The sequence below is a fragment of the Petromyzon marinus genome, unplaced genomic scaffold (genome assembly GCF_048934315.1).
Source record: "Petromyzon marinus isolate PM22_M1 ecotype Great Lakes invasive population unplaced genomic scaffold, UKy_Petmar_22M1.pri1.0 PM_G_Scaffold_33, whole genome shotgun sequence".
Classification (NCBI taxonomy): Eukaryota; Metazoa; Chordata; class Hyperoartia; order Petromyzontiformes; family Petromyzontidae; genus Petromyzon; species Petromyzon marinus.
The window spans coordinates 1-16,212 of record NW_027422906.1 but is presented as its reverse complement, the minus strand read 5'-3'; the positions used below and the strand labels follow the sequence as shown (position 1 = coordinate 16,212).

The 16,212-nt window shown below is 42.6% G+C and overlaps 1 protein-coding gene and 1 long non-coding RNA gene across 2 annotated transcripts; both read right to left on the bottom strand.

Moving 5' to 3' along the window:
- Window positions 1–2,239: 2,239 nt before the first annotated feature.
- Window positions 2,240–10,182, bottom strand: LOC142915636 (uncharacterized). The gene is made up of 5 exons (XM_076061356.1): window positions 8,957–10,182; window positions 8,311–8,427; window positions 6,310–6,432; window positions 5,141–5,286; window positions 2,240–4,978 (listed from the first exon to the last, which is right to left on the bottom strand). The coding sequence occupies exons 1-5, from the start codon at window positions 9,863–9,865 to the stop codon at window positions 4,834–4,836; spliced, it is 1,440 nt and encodes a 479-aa protein (XP_075917471.1). The 5' UTR covers window positions 9,866–10,182; the 3' UTR covers window positions 2,240–4,833.
- A 1,031-nt stretch (window positions 10,183–11,213) lies between these two features.
- LOC142915637 (uncharacterized) lies at window positions 11,214–16,149 on the bottom strand. Its single transcript, XR_012936037.1, has 3 exons — window positions 15,626–16,149; window positions 13,625–13,752; window positions 11,214–12,841 (listed from the first exon to the last, which is right to left on the bottom strand). It is a non-coding gene; the product is annotated as an uncharacterized LOC142915637 (long non-coding RNA).
- Window positions 16,150–16,212: the final 63 nt, after the last annotated feature.

Here is a 16,212-nt window from a genome sequence, read left to right as displayed (position 1 = left end):
CGACGTCTGCGATGTCAGTACATCTGCATTCCTCTTTCCATCCCGGAGTAACTCTCAGCATGCACCGCTCCACGCTTTTTTCCTAAATACTTTTCAGCTTTTGTTCCATGTTCTTGTTTGATAATTCTTATTTATCACCGGTGCTATGGTATAAGCCATGGTCCTTGTGTATTCTGTGCAATGGCATGGACCATAAATAGCTCGGCACACACCCGGCTTGTTGATGTCCAATTGAACGATGCAATGCGGTGGCACTTGAACCTTAAAGCAGGATCCACAATCCTGGCTTCTCGAGTTGCCACGCATCACTTCCCCATCCATTTGCCTCAATACTGCAACTGTCCGGGAAGCACAGCAAATCGTGGAAAAACGAACGTCTCCCCATCCACTCGGATCTCAATACAGTCCCTCGCCAGCACTCGAGTCGCGCAAGCCTTTTTGGACCCACGCGCTTAACCTTCAACAATGTAACTTCAAACGTGATATTCTTGGGTCTTTCGGTAAAGTCACGTAGATAGGTTCAAAGAAAATAACAAAAAAACTACGACGTTTCGATCACAGCACAAGCAATCGTCATCAGGAGAGCAATCTCATTATCTCTGAGATCAGGGCTAGGCCAGCCCTGAACAAGATCCGTCGACTCGATCAAGTGACTCACATTTCTGAAGAGATGCCGCAACACTAAGGTAATACCGATTGCCTTCACACTGACATCTGCTGTTGTCACTTCTCCCAATGGTAAACGGATCTTGTTCAGGGCTGGCCTAGCCCTGATCTCAGGGATAATAAGATTGCTCTCCTGATGACGATTGCTTGTGCTGTGATCGAAACGTCGTAGTTTTTTTGTTATTTTCTTTGAACCTATCTACGTGACTTTACCGAAAGACCCAATAATGTGAATTCCTGCAGTCACGAAAGCTTTAAGTCAACATTCAAACGTGATTCTTGGAAATCCGAATGAAGTCCATAAGACACAAACACCTCATGAAAGACCCGATGTAAAAGGTACCTGGCTTCGATCTTCCGTAAAGCTTACGGGCTACCTTAAACAACATCCGGTCGATGCACAAAAAAGGAAAATAGAAAAAACTCTCCAGTGTGCGACTGGGCTCACCCAGAACCATGGAACATATAACAATTCAATGCCCGATTCACAAACATAATGGAGGCATTACAGTGATACAATCTGCTACAGCTGACGCAGTCATCCGGCTCTACCACCTCAAAGAAACATTATTGTAGTTGCTACACGTCTGCACATACGAATAAGATGTTTGTGAAACTTGAATCGATGTGGTCATGCTATATAAAGCTGCTGCACTGGCTGAAATTGTCAGTTTGTATTTATGCATGTTGTTGTTGCAACGCGTTTTCTCAGTGGTCCGTGAACAGTACACGTCGTGTTGAGTGACCAGAACGACACGTACTGCCCCTTCGAGCTTAGTTGTTCCCCTAACTGATAAATGGAGGCTAATGAAAACACTGTTCGTACAGACGTGTCTAATGCCAGACAAGACATTGATGTATGGCACCAATTACCGCAAATGCGAGCTGTTACCTGAGCAAAATGTAACCAAGCAAAAAGTACATTTAAAATGAATAAATCCAACACTCAGTTCAGCAGAAAATACTGAACGTATGACCACCAAAAATAGAATGCGACTTCTAGATTTGAAGCTTTCGTGACTGCAAGGATGAAATTGTCAGTTTGTATTTATGCATGTTGTTGTTGCGTTGCAACAACAACATGCATAGTGGTATTCCAAACTCCCAGGGTGGTGTATTATCATCTTGTGCTAATTCCAAGCTTTGTCAGTGGTGCGTTTCATGCTAATTTCCTTTGTCAGAGCGTTTGCTGTTTGCCCCCTCACAGCTTAAAGGGAGGCGACCAGCGCTTGGCTTTCTTCACTCCAACGCTGCCCGCTGGACAGGTTGGTCCCTTCACCTGATGAAGGCCGCTTGTGTTGTGGCCGAAACGTCGTGATTTTTGTTGTTTTAATTTTTTTACCTACGTGACTTTACCGAATAGAACCAAAGAGTAAGAATGCCACTTATAATTATACACATTAAACAGGATGTAATTGAATGGAGTGGTGGCACTAGGAAACTGACGAAACAACCAGTTCAATTCCCAGCCACAGTTAACATCAGTGGGTGAAGAATGACCGACATGGTGTGGTGAGGCCTTCGTTTAAGCAGTGGGTTGACAAAACGCTGTAAATGATGAACAGTGAACACATTACAATTCTCCAGTGAACTGTTTATCAACACATGGTAAACATGCCTTTAAAAGTGGCAAGGAAATATACACTTAAGTTTACCTTTGGCTCCAAAATACAACTTGTTAAAATGTTGCTGTTGGGTGTCAATTGAAATTTTACATATCCACATATCTGTAACATTCCCAGAGTAAAGAACATGACAACTTAAACTGGACATATTTCCAGGTACATTCATGTTTATTCAACTTTTAAATACACTGCAAAATAGATTCAAAGCTTTCGTGACTGCAGGAATGACTCTTTGGTTCTTTCGGGTAAAGTCGTGTAGTAATTTCTTTCGACGAGACTTTACCGAAAAAAGTGTAACACTGCAAAATGTCATAAATGAAAATATTAACATTATCAAAAACAATTTTAATGAAAAAAATGTGGAATAAGTGGTGCAGAGCTAAAAGCAGCTTTTTTTCTTATATCCAAATACTGATTTCTAGAAGAGATCAGATAACAGTAATATATTTACCATATGAAAAGGGTTTATATTGCCATTTATAATGCAAATCAATTTAGAAAACACGTAATATACAAAGAATGGTTCATTTTGCAATTCCAATCATCTGCTGACAATTCATTGTAAAAGGGCCTTACAAAACATTTATATTACATCCAAAACAGTATTATCTGTAATGGAAAAAGATAAAAGGTCAAACATTGGGGCACTATACCGCATTACTAGCTTCAAGTTTATATTTTTGTATTACAATTGTAGCAACATTTTTTAATTAAACCAATTAACATATTTTCATCTCTGAATATGCATAAAAACTCGTGGGAAGAACCCAAAACTGTCTTGCATGCAATCACACTTTTTCAAAACACACACTTTTTACAAAGACCATATTATTATTTCTGCAATTATATATATTTTTTTGGCAGTTACAGTATATCCATTTTCCAATAAACATTTACATTTGGCGCAAAGTATTTTCAATTTCGGAAGTCATACAAGGCAACAATTTGAAGAGTACATTATCGGTAACTGCCTGATACATTTCAGGGTTCAATTAGTCCACCGCACTGGCTGCACTCTGCTAAGAGTTTTTGTCACACTCACTTACGACAGCATAGACTTGCTGCAGATTAGAACCCCAATCAGATTTCAATGCTTTAACTCTCACCATGACAACAAATAACTTCCCCGAATCACCTAATCAGTTTTTAATTGAATAGGTAGAGTGCAATGTACCATATACATCTTTAGCATCAAATATATATAAGGACGAAACTAAAATATTAAACAAATAACAAAATAAATAGACTGCTTACAACACTGGCTATCCTTAATTTTGCATGTATTATCCAACTTGTTTTGTACGTTTAACACGTAAAAAAACCTCCAACATTCTCGTCGTTTGCATTTGTTCATATCCCAACACATTGCATTAGATTGTAATATTCTTCAAATCGACTCAAATCCATGACACTGCTCATTTGTTGTACTTTCATATTATATCCTGCAGCTTTGAATATTATTTAAATCTGTGCTTCCAAATCTATGTGTGTAATCCTTCAAAGCTTATGCAATTTTATGTACAATTTAATTTTAAGTGAGAGGTTACGTAAAACAGCGCTGATGCAAAAATTATGGTCCTTCCAATCACGTAAAACTCTGGGTTGACATGATGCTACGAGTTGGTAATAGATGAAATTCATAATAAAAACAAATCATTACAATATAATACGAAACAAAACTTAGAAACACAGCACATCTTGTTTCCGTGAATACAAACTACTAAATTGATGGAAATAAGATTTACTTTTGTTGTAAGTCAAAAATCTTTGGGTCATACATGAAAGCCCATACAAGCAAAAAAGTGAAATGTTATGAACTGCGTAACATGGCCAAATTGATGCTGTGCCTTGCCTTTTCTTACACCGAGTACTCCATCCATGCTTTGTTATACGCAGGATACACGACTGCAATATTATCTTTGTCAGTCTTCAAACTCGGCAATCATAGTACTCCTGTTCTAGTCAATGCATAAGCTGTCTGTGCAATGAAAAATCAATCTGAAAAGTTTACCTCTTGAATTAAGGCCTTATATGGCTTGGCACATTCTTATCTTTCAGAACTGGTTGTTCTCTATGCCACTATCTGTAACCTTGAGTACACAGACACTGGACGAATACTCATCCTTCATGTTAAGGTAGACATTGCAGGGTTTTAGACCATTCTGTTTTTACTTAACTAAACAATTGAACCAAATTGTCCTGCCACCTAGGGACAATCACATCGAACGTTTTATTTTACACTCTCTCAATTGGGATATGTCGTGGTGTTTATTAGGCTGTAGTTTTCCATTTTTTCTACATATGTACTTGTTTATAGAGTTGTAGATGTATAGATGTAGCACTATATTACATGGTAAAGTGAATTTGGCCACCTTTTTGTGAAAGTAAATAAATTTGCTTAAATTAACATTATTTTCAAAGCAGAGGAAAGTTGGTAGTCTGATGCAAAGTCTTCACGGTTGTTTGCATGGAGGCCACAGGTAAATAACCGCACCGTGCAGCCCAAGTTTTCTTGGTCATAGATGTTCTTTGCCTGCCACCGTTAAGTCTGTTTGAGACGCTTGCATGGAGGTCCCAGCTGTGGAGACTGGGCCGTGGCCAAGGCACGGAAAGCATCCGCAACCAGGTGAGGGCGAGACAGAACCATGGACTTCCAGCCCGCCGTCTCCATTACGTCCATCGCATGACTGCAAGTACAAGTCAGGGTTAAGCGAGCTCCTAATAAGCAGTGTCTATAAGGATTGGGGCAAACGGTTAGTCTCCATTAAAAGGGACTGTAATGCAAATTGCCATGTAAGCATCATCAATGTTACGCAGCTCAGTGACAGTCACACTCTCACTAGACTTGCCTGTTTATTATGAAGTCAATGGCCCGGGCCTTCAACTGCTCTGCACTGTGCAAATCGGCCAAGATCAAAGTCTCCGCAACATTTTCCACCGACAAGTTTGTGCATAGTGCATTCTCGCACATCACCTTCAACCTCTCTAATGCATACTTGAGAAAAGTAAAAATAAAGTGCAATTTCAGTATTAAGAACACTATTTTCTCTACCTATTTCGCTTGTTTAATATTCCCTCACCCCATCAACTACTTTATAAACGCAGTATACAGCAGTCAAATGTTTGATAATTTTCTTAAAACATGGCATCAACCTTTCAGCATATTTATGTTTTAAGTCATGTATTTATTGATCTCTACTATAATTAGGGGTCCTTGTCCTAAACTTGATTATATTGGTTACAAAGTCATGCAAATTACAAAGGAGGTGAGATGTTGTTTTCCAAGAGCTTAAAGAGTTTGGTTGTTAAGCTGATAAACAATGCAACTGCAAGCCACCATATTTCAACTCTAGCAGAATATGAAACTTTAATGAACAAAGCTTAAACATGCGACTTTATACGATTTGTATTCTTATTTTATTACAATCGCTTTAGGAACTATTGAATATGATGTTCCAGAAGGGAGAGTAATGACTCTTAACTGATTATCTGGCAGATCTTCAGGAACAGCAGGATATCCGTTTCCTTAATAAAAGTATATTTGTTCCAATTTATTTCTATACAGCCATGCCACATCAAACAATCTTTTAAAACACTTCCCTTTATTTTATTACTAATTGTATCAATTGTTAATGTGATTAACAAAAAACCCTCAATACAAGAACACACAGCCAAATGGTTGCACTTAGGATAAAAATGCTGCATGTGAATGCACTTCAATGCACACGTACTAGCCTCTAGCATGGACTAATACCAGTTTGACATTCAATTCCATTGTGAAATTGCATGACAATTTATATTTTTTGTTGAAAATTCAATCATCTCCCAGGACATCAATTCCAAAACCTGAAAGCACTAATGTGAACGTCTGCATCATATACATTTGCTATTCATATTATTTGTGACATGAGCTTTAGAAAATACCTAAATGCTGTTTTAATTTCACTTGCGACCTACAACTGCATACCGATACATCACAAGGTGGTGCGATCTCATGTTAACATTTTAAGCGTGTAACCTTGTCAGCAGCGGCCAGCAGGTCATCGGCCATCTTCTCGAGGTTTGGAGCCCTTCCCGTATAGACAAAACGCATCATTTCCTTGAACACGTCAGGCTCCACATCATTAATCTCCACTCGATTCTGCAAGGTAGCAACACAATATATTCAAATTAACTTCGGCATATATTGGGAGACGAAAATATAGCATTCAATTAAATAAAATAAACATCCGTTATATCTACACAACACATGTAAAGTGGCTCCATTAAAGTTGTATTCAACTTGCCGATGACTATTTATTGCGCGTAATAAATCCATTCTTGACACACATGCAATGGCCTTCTGTGAAATGTTATATAAAAAATAGCTATAAAATACAATCTAACATTCCCTCGGAATGAATACTTTTTGATAATAAATGTGCAATGCGCCAAAAGAGTTACTAGGGTAATAGTTCAACATTTGACAGCACTCTCAAGAGATACTTATCAACCGATCCATTGTGACAAATGCACCTTGGAAATGTATGATCACAGTATTAATGTGCTGTATTAAGATTGCATTTAAAGATACCTTTTTGCTCTCTTCCATTTCATGTTCAAACATAGCATTAAAAACAAGTGACCGACCTGAAAAAGGTAAAGCAACTGTTAACAAATACAGTGAAACCTTCGATTGCGAGAATAATTTGTTCCGGAAACGTGTTTGTAATCCAAAGCACTCGTATATCAAAGCACTCGTATATCAGTTGTGATCACGTGACGCTCGGCAGACAAAGCGTATACGTACTACTCGTATTGCAAAACCTCACTCGTTTATCAAATTAATATTTATTAAAAAATTTGGCTCGTCTTGCAAAACACTTGCAGACGAACTTACTCGCAATTCAAGGTTTTACTGTACAGTTAATTGGAAAAACACCGGAATGTGGTACAGACACATTTAGATGTTATATCTAGAGATCAAATAATCTAGATACAAAAGAGGTACAATCCAGATCCATATTTTATTTCATATGGCATATCCATTACAGATTTGTCAAACATGGACGCAAATAAATGTCCAAATTAGAGGCTCAAAACCTACACCATAATTGCATTGTGTAAAATGAATTCCTGCACAACGATGATATAGTGAAGTAAATAAAAACGGAATAAAAACTTTAGCAACAGGATTATTAAATATGTTTATCTCTCACATAATACAATATTACATTTATATATATGTAGTGACATCGCGAATGTCATTGTGTAATGCCGGCTATAGAGAGGCACGGCGTGCGATGTATTAACATCGTATTAACATCGAGGGCACCACGTGGATGTGGGTGCAGTACCGGCCCGAGAGGGGCATGGTGAGCGCTGTCTGACAGTGCTGAGTGGCACCACGCTCTGCGTGCGGTGCCGACCCCTACAGGATAGGGTGTGAGAGTGCTGGCCATGGGAATGGGGTTACCAAGGGCCATGGCACTTGACCCCGAAGGACACGTGACCGGTAAAGTGTACACAGGGCCCCCAGGTGGGGGCTAGGGGTGGTCACGTGTCAGGGCCGGGAACCCGCTAGAGGATTCCAGAAGATGGTCGTGGCTAAGGGCGGAGCCACCCCCGCCACAGAGGATAAAAGCCGGGTCCCTGAGAGGGACCGGCTGCTGTTGTTCATCCTTAAGAATCTACGTCCTACAAGAGTCACCAACACGTGGACCCGGACCCCGTGTAATTAGTGTAGATAGCCTGGTGGTCCACCACCATAGGTTGTTCATGTGTTAAGGGGTAGTACCCCGTGTGTTGGTTGAAGAAGTGCGTCTGTGACTCAGTTGAATTCATTACACATATTTACTGATGTATCCTTTAACAAAAAGCATTACAAATTGACGTAAGCATTTGCCAGTGTTAGTTAATTAAATTCAGTGTAAAACAGGAAATGGCTGTAGTTGATTACCCCAAACTAATTACAGTATCATTAATTATATGGTTCTATTGTACACTAAACGACGCATGTGTTGCTTGTTGTGGCACAGACCTGCCAATACGGCCTTGTGGGCTTTAAACTCCTGGCCACCAACACGAAGCAGGCAGTCAGTGAAGCGGGAATTGTCCCAGATCTCCCCGAAGTCAACTGCCAGCCGGCAATCTGGTACTTTGAATGTACTCATCAGAATCAGAATCAGAAAGGGTTTTATTCGCCATGTAAGTTCACACCGACACGGAATTTACTTTGGCAGGATGGTGCATACATTCAACATATAGGAATCTAAAATCTTAAATAAGTTTTAAACAAGTCTTACTATAATAAGGGTTAAAAGTCTAACATTAAGGGGCTGAAATATATAAAATTAAATAAATATCGAATATAAAATAGCTTTAAGATATAATTTAAAAATACAAATAGGGAAACATAGTTAATATCAGCAACGTGTCGTTATGTAGATCAAATGTTAAAAACAGTGTTAGCCCTTGGCCTTGTTTAACAGGCCAGCAGCAGATGGGAAGAAACTGTTTTTATGGCGTGAGGTTTTGGTCCTGATGGACCGAAGCCTTCTGCCGGAGGGGAGTAGCTGAAACAGAGAGTGTCCAGGGTGGGAGAAATCGGCCATAATCTTCCTCGCTCGCCTCATAGACCTTGTCGTGTGCAGGTCCTCGAGGGTCGGTAGATTGCAGGCAATTACCTTCTCAGCAGTGTGGATGATACGCTGCAGTCTGCTCTTGTCCTTGGCAGTGGCAGCAGCGTACCAGACGGTTATGGAGGAGGTGAGGATGGATTCAATGATCGCTGTATAGAATTGCACCATCATTGTCTTTGGCAGGTTGAATTTCTTCAGCTGCCGTAGAAAGTACATCCTCTGTTGAGCTTTCTTGGTGAGGGAGCTGATGTTCAATTCCCACTTGAGGTCCCGGGAGAGAATAGTGCCCAGGAAGCGGAAGGACTCTACAATTTTGACTGGGGAGTCTAACAGGGTGATGGGGGTGAGTGGTGCTGTATTCTTCCTGAAGTCCACAACCATCTCAACTGTCTTTAGAGCATTTAGCTCTAAGTTGTTCTGGCTACACCAGGTCACCAGATTGTCAGCTTCCCACCTATAGTCAGACTCATCCCCACCAGAGATCAGCCCAATGAGGGTGGTGTCATCCGCAAACTTCAATAGTTTGACGGACAGATGATTGGAGGTGCAGCTGTTGGTATACAGGGAGAAGAGCAGAGGGGAAAGGACGCAGCCCTGAGGAGTTCCGGTGCTGATGGACCTGGAGCCAGAGACTTGTGTTCCCAGCTTAACGCACTGCCTCCTGTCAGTCAGGAAGTCTGTGATCCATTTACCGGTGGTGTATGGCACGTTCAGCTGGTAGAGCTTGTCCTGAAGCAGGGCAGGGATGATGGTGTTGAAGGCAGAGCTGAAGTCCACAAACAGGATCCTGGCGTAGGATGCTGGGGCGTCCAGATGCTGTAGGGTGAAGTGGAGGGCCATGTTAACTGCATCGTCCACAGACCTGTTGGCTCTGTAGGCAAACTGAAGGGGGTCCAGGAGAGGGTCTGTGATGGCTTTGAGGTGTGCCAGGACCAGGCGCTCAAAAGACTTCATTACCACAGATGTAAGGGCGACCGGTCTGTAATCATTTAGTCCTGTTGGCCTTAGTTTTTTGGGCACAGGGATGATGGTGGAGGACTTGAGACAGGCTGGTACATGGCATGTCTCCAGGGAGGTGTTAAAGATGTTGGTGAACACCGGAGACAGCTGGTCAGCGCAGTGCCTGAGGGTGGCTGGAGAGACAGAGTCCGGCCCGGCTGCTTTGCGTGGATTCTGCCTCTTGAAAAGTCTATTAACTTCTCCCTCCTGAAAGGAGATAGTCGTCTCTGTAGTATTGGTGGGGGATGGGGCCTCTTGGGTTGGAAGGGGTGGTTCAGGACAGTCCAATTGTCTTTCAAATCTACAGTAGAACTCGTTCAGGTCGTTGGCTAGGCGGGAGTCGTTAGTGGTGTGGGGGGCTCTGGGTTTGTAGTTGGTGATCTGCCTGAGCCCTCTCCAGACAGAAGCAGCGTCGTTTGTAGAGAACTGGTGTTTTAGTCTCTCTGAGTACAGTCGTTTAGCCTCTCTCACCGCTTTGCTAAACCTGTTCTTCGACTCCTTGAATCTGTCTCTATCTCCACTCCTAAACGCTTCCTCCTTCTCCAACCTCAACCTTCTGAGCTTTGCTGAGAACCAGGGCTTATTGTTGTTAAAGTTCACCCTGGTACGTGTTGGGATACAGCAGTCCTCACAGAAGCTGATGTAGGACGTCACAGCCTCTGTGAGTTCATCCAGACTATTGGTAGCAGTCGTGAACATATCCCAGTCAGTACAGTCTAAGCACGCCCGCAAATCTTCCACAGCCTGACTGGTCCACTGTTTAGATGTCCTCACAGCAGGTTTACAGAGTTTTAGTTTCTGCCTGTATGCAGGAATCAGGTGGACCATGGCATGGTCAGAGTGTCCTAGTGCTGCTCGGGGGACGGCGTGGTAGGCTCTACTGACTGTAGTGTAGCAGTGATCCAGAGTGTTCCCTTCTCTGGTTGGGCATTTAATGAATTGTATGTATTTGGGGAGTTCGTGGCTGAGATTACCTTTGTTAAAGTCGCCAAGTACGATAACCAACGAATCTGGATTTGCTCGCTCCACACTCAGAATCTGATCGGCGAGCATGCGTTGGGCCTCTTTAACCTGAGGACAAGGCGGCAAATAAACTCCGACCAAAATGAGCGACGCGAACTCGCGAGGCGAGTAAAACGGTTTACAGGTTATAAAAATTGATTCAAGGAGTGGAGAACAATGTTGCAGAATCACTGTGACATCTACACACCAGCCACTGTTAATGTAAAAACAAATACCACCGCCTTTCGTCTTGCCGGAGAGTGCTATGTCACGATCCGATCTTACAAGATGGAATCCTGCTAGTTGTAGCGAAGTGTCCGGAATCAAATCACACAGCCATGTTTCCGTGAAGCACAATGCAGAAGCTGAAAGAAAGTCTTTGTTTTTTACCATCAGTAGCTGAAGTTCATCCATTTTGTTGTACAGTGAACGTACGTTGGAGAGGAAAAAGCTCGGAAGCACTGTTCGGATCCCGCGTCTGCGTAGCCGTACTAGAGCCCCCGACCGTTTACCCCTTGGGCGGCGTTTCGTTGCTTGAGCAAAGCCTAGCGCGGCATTGACTAGAATGCCTACTAATTCTGCCGCTGGAAGCAGAAAAGTAGGAATTAAATCCACAGGAGTTGTTTCCCTGATATTTAAAAGTTCATCTCTTGTTAGAGAACTCCGAAAATCTTGGCAAAACACTGAATTGACAGACAAAACAAGACAAAACAGGGCGCACCGACCGGCTGAGGCTACCATCATCAGCGCCATCTTCGCACCAGCACGGGTGTGCTGAACAGCAGGACTCTCTCACCAGCACTGGTGTGTTGAACAGTAGGCCCCTCTCACCAGCATGGCAGTGGTGAACAGCAGGCCCCTCTCACCAACACGGGTGTGATGAACAGTAGGCCTCTCTCACCAGCATGGGAGTGAACAGCAGGCCCCTCTCACCAACACGGGGGTGATGAACAGCACGCCCCTCACACCAGCACGGGTGTGATGAATAGTAGGCCTCTCTCACCAGCACGGGTGTGATGAACAGCAGGCCCCTCTCACCAGCACGGGTGTGTTGAACAGCAGGCCCCTCTCACCAGCACGGGTGTGTTGAACAGCAGGCCCCTCTCACCAGCACGGGTGTGTTGAACAGCAGGCCCCTCTCACCAGCACGGGTGTGCTGAACAGTAGGCCCCTCTCACCAGCACGGGTCTGTTGAACAGCAGGCCCCTCTCACCAGCACGGGTGTGCTGAACAGTAGGCCCCTCAACACGGGTGTGCTGAACAGCAGGCCACTCTCACCAACACGGGTGTGCTGAACAGTAGGCCCCTCAACAGCAGGCCCCTCTCACCAGCACGGGTGTGCTGAACAGCAGGCCCCTCAACACGGGTGTGCTGAACAGCAGGCCTCTCTCACCAGCACCGGTGTGCTGAACAGCAGGCCCCTCTCACCAACACGGATGTGATGAACAGCAGGCCCCTCTCACCAGCACGGGTGTGCTGAACAGCAGGCCCCTCAACACGTGTGAGCTGAACAGCAGGCCTCTCTCACCAGCACGGGTGTGCTGAACAGCAGGCCCCTCTCACCAGCACGGGTGTGCTGAAAAGCAGTGTGTTGAACAGCAGGCCTCTCTCACCAGCAAGGGTGTGCTGAACAGCAGGCCCCTCAACACGGGTGTACTGAACAGCAGGCCTCTCTCACCAGCACGGGTGTGATGAACAGCAGGCCCCAAAACAGCAGGCCTCTCTCACCAGCACGGGTGTGATGAACAGCAGGCCTCTCTCACCAGCACGAGTGTGTTGAACAGCAAGCCCCTCTCAAGACAAAACAAGACAAAACTGGACAAAACAGGGCGCACCAACCGGCCGAGGCTGCCATCATCGGCGCCATCTTGGGTGGTTAAACATGCTGGATTGACCAGAAATGTTCACGGAATCCTGCCCCACACTAACCTGCATAAACATCAACCAGCTTTGAGAAGGCATTTGATGATTTTTTTATACAAATCCTCACTTAACTTCACATTTTTCATGAAGATGTAGGCTTTGGTTCAATCAAGCAAGCAAATCTGCACAAACATCCTATATCAGAACAAGTGTTGTGAATAATGCCAAAATAGTGGTCCGTGAAATGTTTTTCATATTAATCAATTTTCATTCTATATTTTTGTCAAGTTATTTTACACTGTATAAACAGTTTCAACAGGTAGTGAGGCCCCTAATTATGGGTTCTGCACAGCAACAGAGGAAGTGAACAGCCCTCCTTGATGTGCTTCCTTTCATTATCAAAAATGCTTGTATTTTGTAAAGGATTTTAAAGGTAAAAAAATTTAATCTGGTGATTAAAAGGACCCCCCCAAGGACAATAAACATTTACATCAAACTGGCTGATGTCCGAGAATAGGAAAAGGAATTCATGTGGCGACATTTAAACAAAACACATTATGTAATACCTGACATTCTAGTTTATAAAAATGTCAAGGTTTAAATATAAACACTATCCAGAGGGAGAAAACCTAAAAAAAATTAAGCTTGATTATTTAATTGTTGTGCTATGTTAACTCTAGCACCAGTGGAGGAAAAAAGTGCTTGGAAAACTCATGTTAACAATTTCCTTGTATGGAACAGGGAAAGTAATTATTACAATCTTCAATTAAGTAGAATATTGACTCCAACTGTGCAATTGTAATGAATAAAATAGAAAATTACACAATAGCCGCAGCATGTCATACTTACTTCACCAAAGAGTGTCAGTTTGTTATCTGGAAGCAAGCTATTAGATTCATCAAGCAAAAAATCTCTTCGAATGAATTTTTTAAATCCCCAGTCTTTTCCTTGGACAAAGCGGTATGCTCGCGGGGTCTCTGTAAAAAAATAGGTTTCAAACAATACTCACCAGTTCTTACAATAAACTGTGGTAATTTCATGTAATGGGAAAAAAAAAACTTCATTATATTTTCAAAATGTAAAGATAGCAATGTATTCTAAAGCCCTGCGCCACGGTGGCAGTCAACTACCTCGCCTGGTATATAGGTCATGGGTTCGATCTCAACCCTGATGCCTGTATATTTGGAGTCTGCATGTTCTCCTTGTGCTTGCATGTATTTTTATCCAGGTCTTCCGGTTTTTCCCTCCATATTTATAAAAATCCAGAGTATTTGGCTGCTATGCATTTCCACACAATAAGCCATCTCGTTAGGCTATTGTTTGTGGCCAGGGCACTTCTGAAAAAGAGCTATGTACAGTGAGGAAAAAAAAGTATTTGATCCCCTGCTGATTTTGTACGTTTGCCCACTGACAAAGAAATGATCAGTCTATCATTTTAATGATAGGTTTATTTGAACAGTGAGAGACAGAATAACAACAAAATCCAGAAAAACGCATGTCAAAAATGTTATAAATTGATTTGTATTTTAATGAGGGAAATAAATATTTTACCCCTCTGCAAAACATGACCTAGTACTTGGTGGCAAAACCCTTGTTGGCAATCACAGAGGTCAGACGTTTCTTGTAGTTGGCCACCTGGTTTGCACACATCTCAGGAGGGATTTTGTCCCACTCCTCTTTGCAGATCTTCTCCAAGTCATTAAGGTTTCGAGGCTGACGTTTGGCAACTCGAACCTTCAGCTCCCTCCACATATTTTCTATGGGATTAAGGTCTGGAGACTGGCTAGGCCACTCCAGGACCTTAATGTGCTTTTTCTTGAGCCACTCCTTTGTTGCCTTGGCCGTGTGTTTTGGGTTATTGTCATGCTGGAATACCCATACACGACCCATTTTCAATGCCCTGGCTGAGGGAAGGAGGTTCTCACATGGCCCCGTCCATTTTCCCTTTGATGCGGTGAAGTTGTCCCGTCCCCTTAGCAGAAAAACACCCCCAAAGCATAATGTTTCCACCTCCATGTTTGACAGTGGGGATGGTGTTTTTGGCGTCATAGGCAGCATTCCTCCTCCTCCAAACACGGCGAGTTGAGTTGATGCCAAAGAGGTCCATTTTGGTCTCATCTGACCACAACACTTTCACCCAGTTGTCCTCTGAATCACTCAGATGTTCATTGGCAAGCTTCAGACGGGCATGTATATGTGCTTTCTTGAGCAGGGGGACCTTGCGGGCGCTGCAGGATTTCAGTCCTTCACGGCGTAGTGTGTTACCAATTGTTTTCTTGGTGGCTATGGTCCCAGCTGCATTGAGATCATTGACAAGATCCTCCTGTGTAGTTCTGGGCTGATTCCTCACCGTTCTCATGATCATTGCAACCCCACGAGGTGAGATCTTGCATGGGGCCCCAGACCGAGGGAGATTGACAGTTCTTTTGTGTTTCTTCCATTTGCAAATAATCGCACCAACTGTTGTCACCTTCTCACCAAGCTGCTTGGCAATGGTCTTGTAGCCCATTCCAGCCATGTGTAGGTCTACAATCTTGTCCCTGCCATCCTTGGAGAGCTCTTTGGTCTTGGCCATGGTGGAGAGTTTGGAATCTGATTGATTGCTTCTGTGGAAAGGTGTCTGTTATACAGGTAAGCTGAGATTAGGAGCACTCCCTTTAAGAGTGTGCTCCTAATCTCAGCTCGTTACCTGTATAAAAGACACCTGGGAGCCAGAAATCTTTCTGATTGAGAGGGAGTCAAATACTTATTTCCCTCATTAAAATGCCAATCAATTTATACAATTTTTGACATGCGTTTTTCTGGATTTTGTTGTTGTTATTCTGTCTCTCACTGTTCAAATAAACCTACCATGAAAATTATAGACTGATCACTTCTTTGTTAGTGGGCAAACGTATAAAATCAGCAGGGCATCAAATACTTTTTTCCCACACTGTAGCTCAGTGGGCCTTGCCTGGTAAAATAAAAATAGTTCAGTTTAGCTTTTAACTTCAAGGTAGATGAAAATCAGACCTGGATTTAAGTGTATGAAGATATAGTTCATATGGATTAGGTGAATGTGTTTGTGTATTAATAATGCTTGTCTTTGTAAACATGGTTGTGTGACGTGAGTTACATGTTAACATTACCAAAGACAACACCAAAGCAAATACTAAGAAAAAAACATGAAAGTTTAAAACAAAAAGATAGATTTAGACTCTCAGAGAAATGTTAATAGCCTTAGCAAAGCACAGTAAATGTATGGATGTCATCACTTAAAATAGTTATCGCGCATTGAAAGAGTATCCTGAAAGTAATAAGGCAATTATAAAACAAACAATATGAACCACTAAAGCAAGGTAAAGGAGAAGTGTGAAATGGGATGAAAATGCCAACCTTTGTAAAACCACCAGAAATGAATAAAAAAATGGATGAGAATACAAACAAAAATAATGAAG

What these genes read in the sequence shown, in the direction of transcription:
- LOC142915636 (XM_076061356.1), bottom strand. Translation starts at nt 9,865, where the DNA reads ATGAAGTCTTTTGAGCGCCTGGTCCTGGCACACCTCAAAGCCATCACA. An exon ending in TCATCCACACTGCTGAGAAG is followed by an intron (nt 8,428 to 8,956) that starts GTAATTGCCTGC and finishes GTACATTCAAAG; the next exon opens with TACCAGATTGCCGGCTGGCA. An exon ending in TGCTGGCCGCTGCTGACAAG is followed by an intron (nt 5,287 to 6,309) that starts GTTACACGCTTA and finishes ACTTTTCTCAAG; the next exon opens with TATGCATTAGAGAGGTTGAA.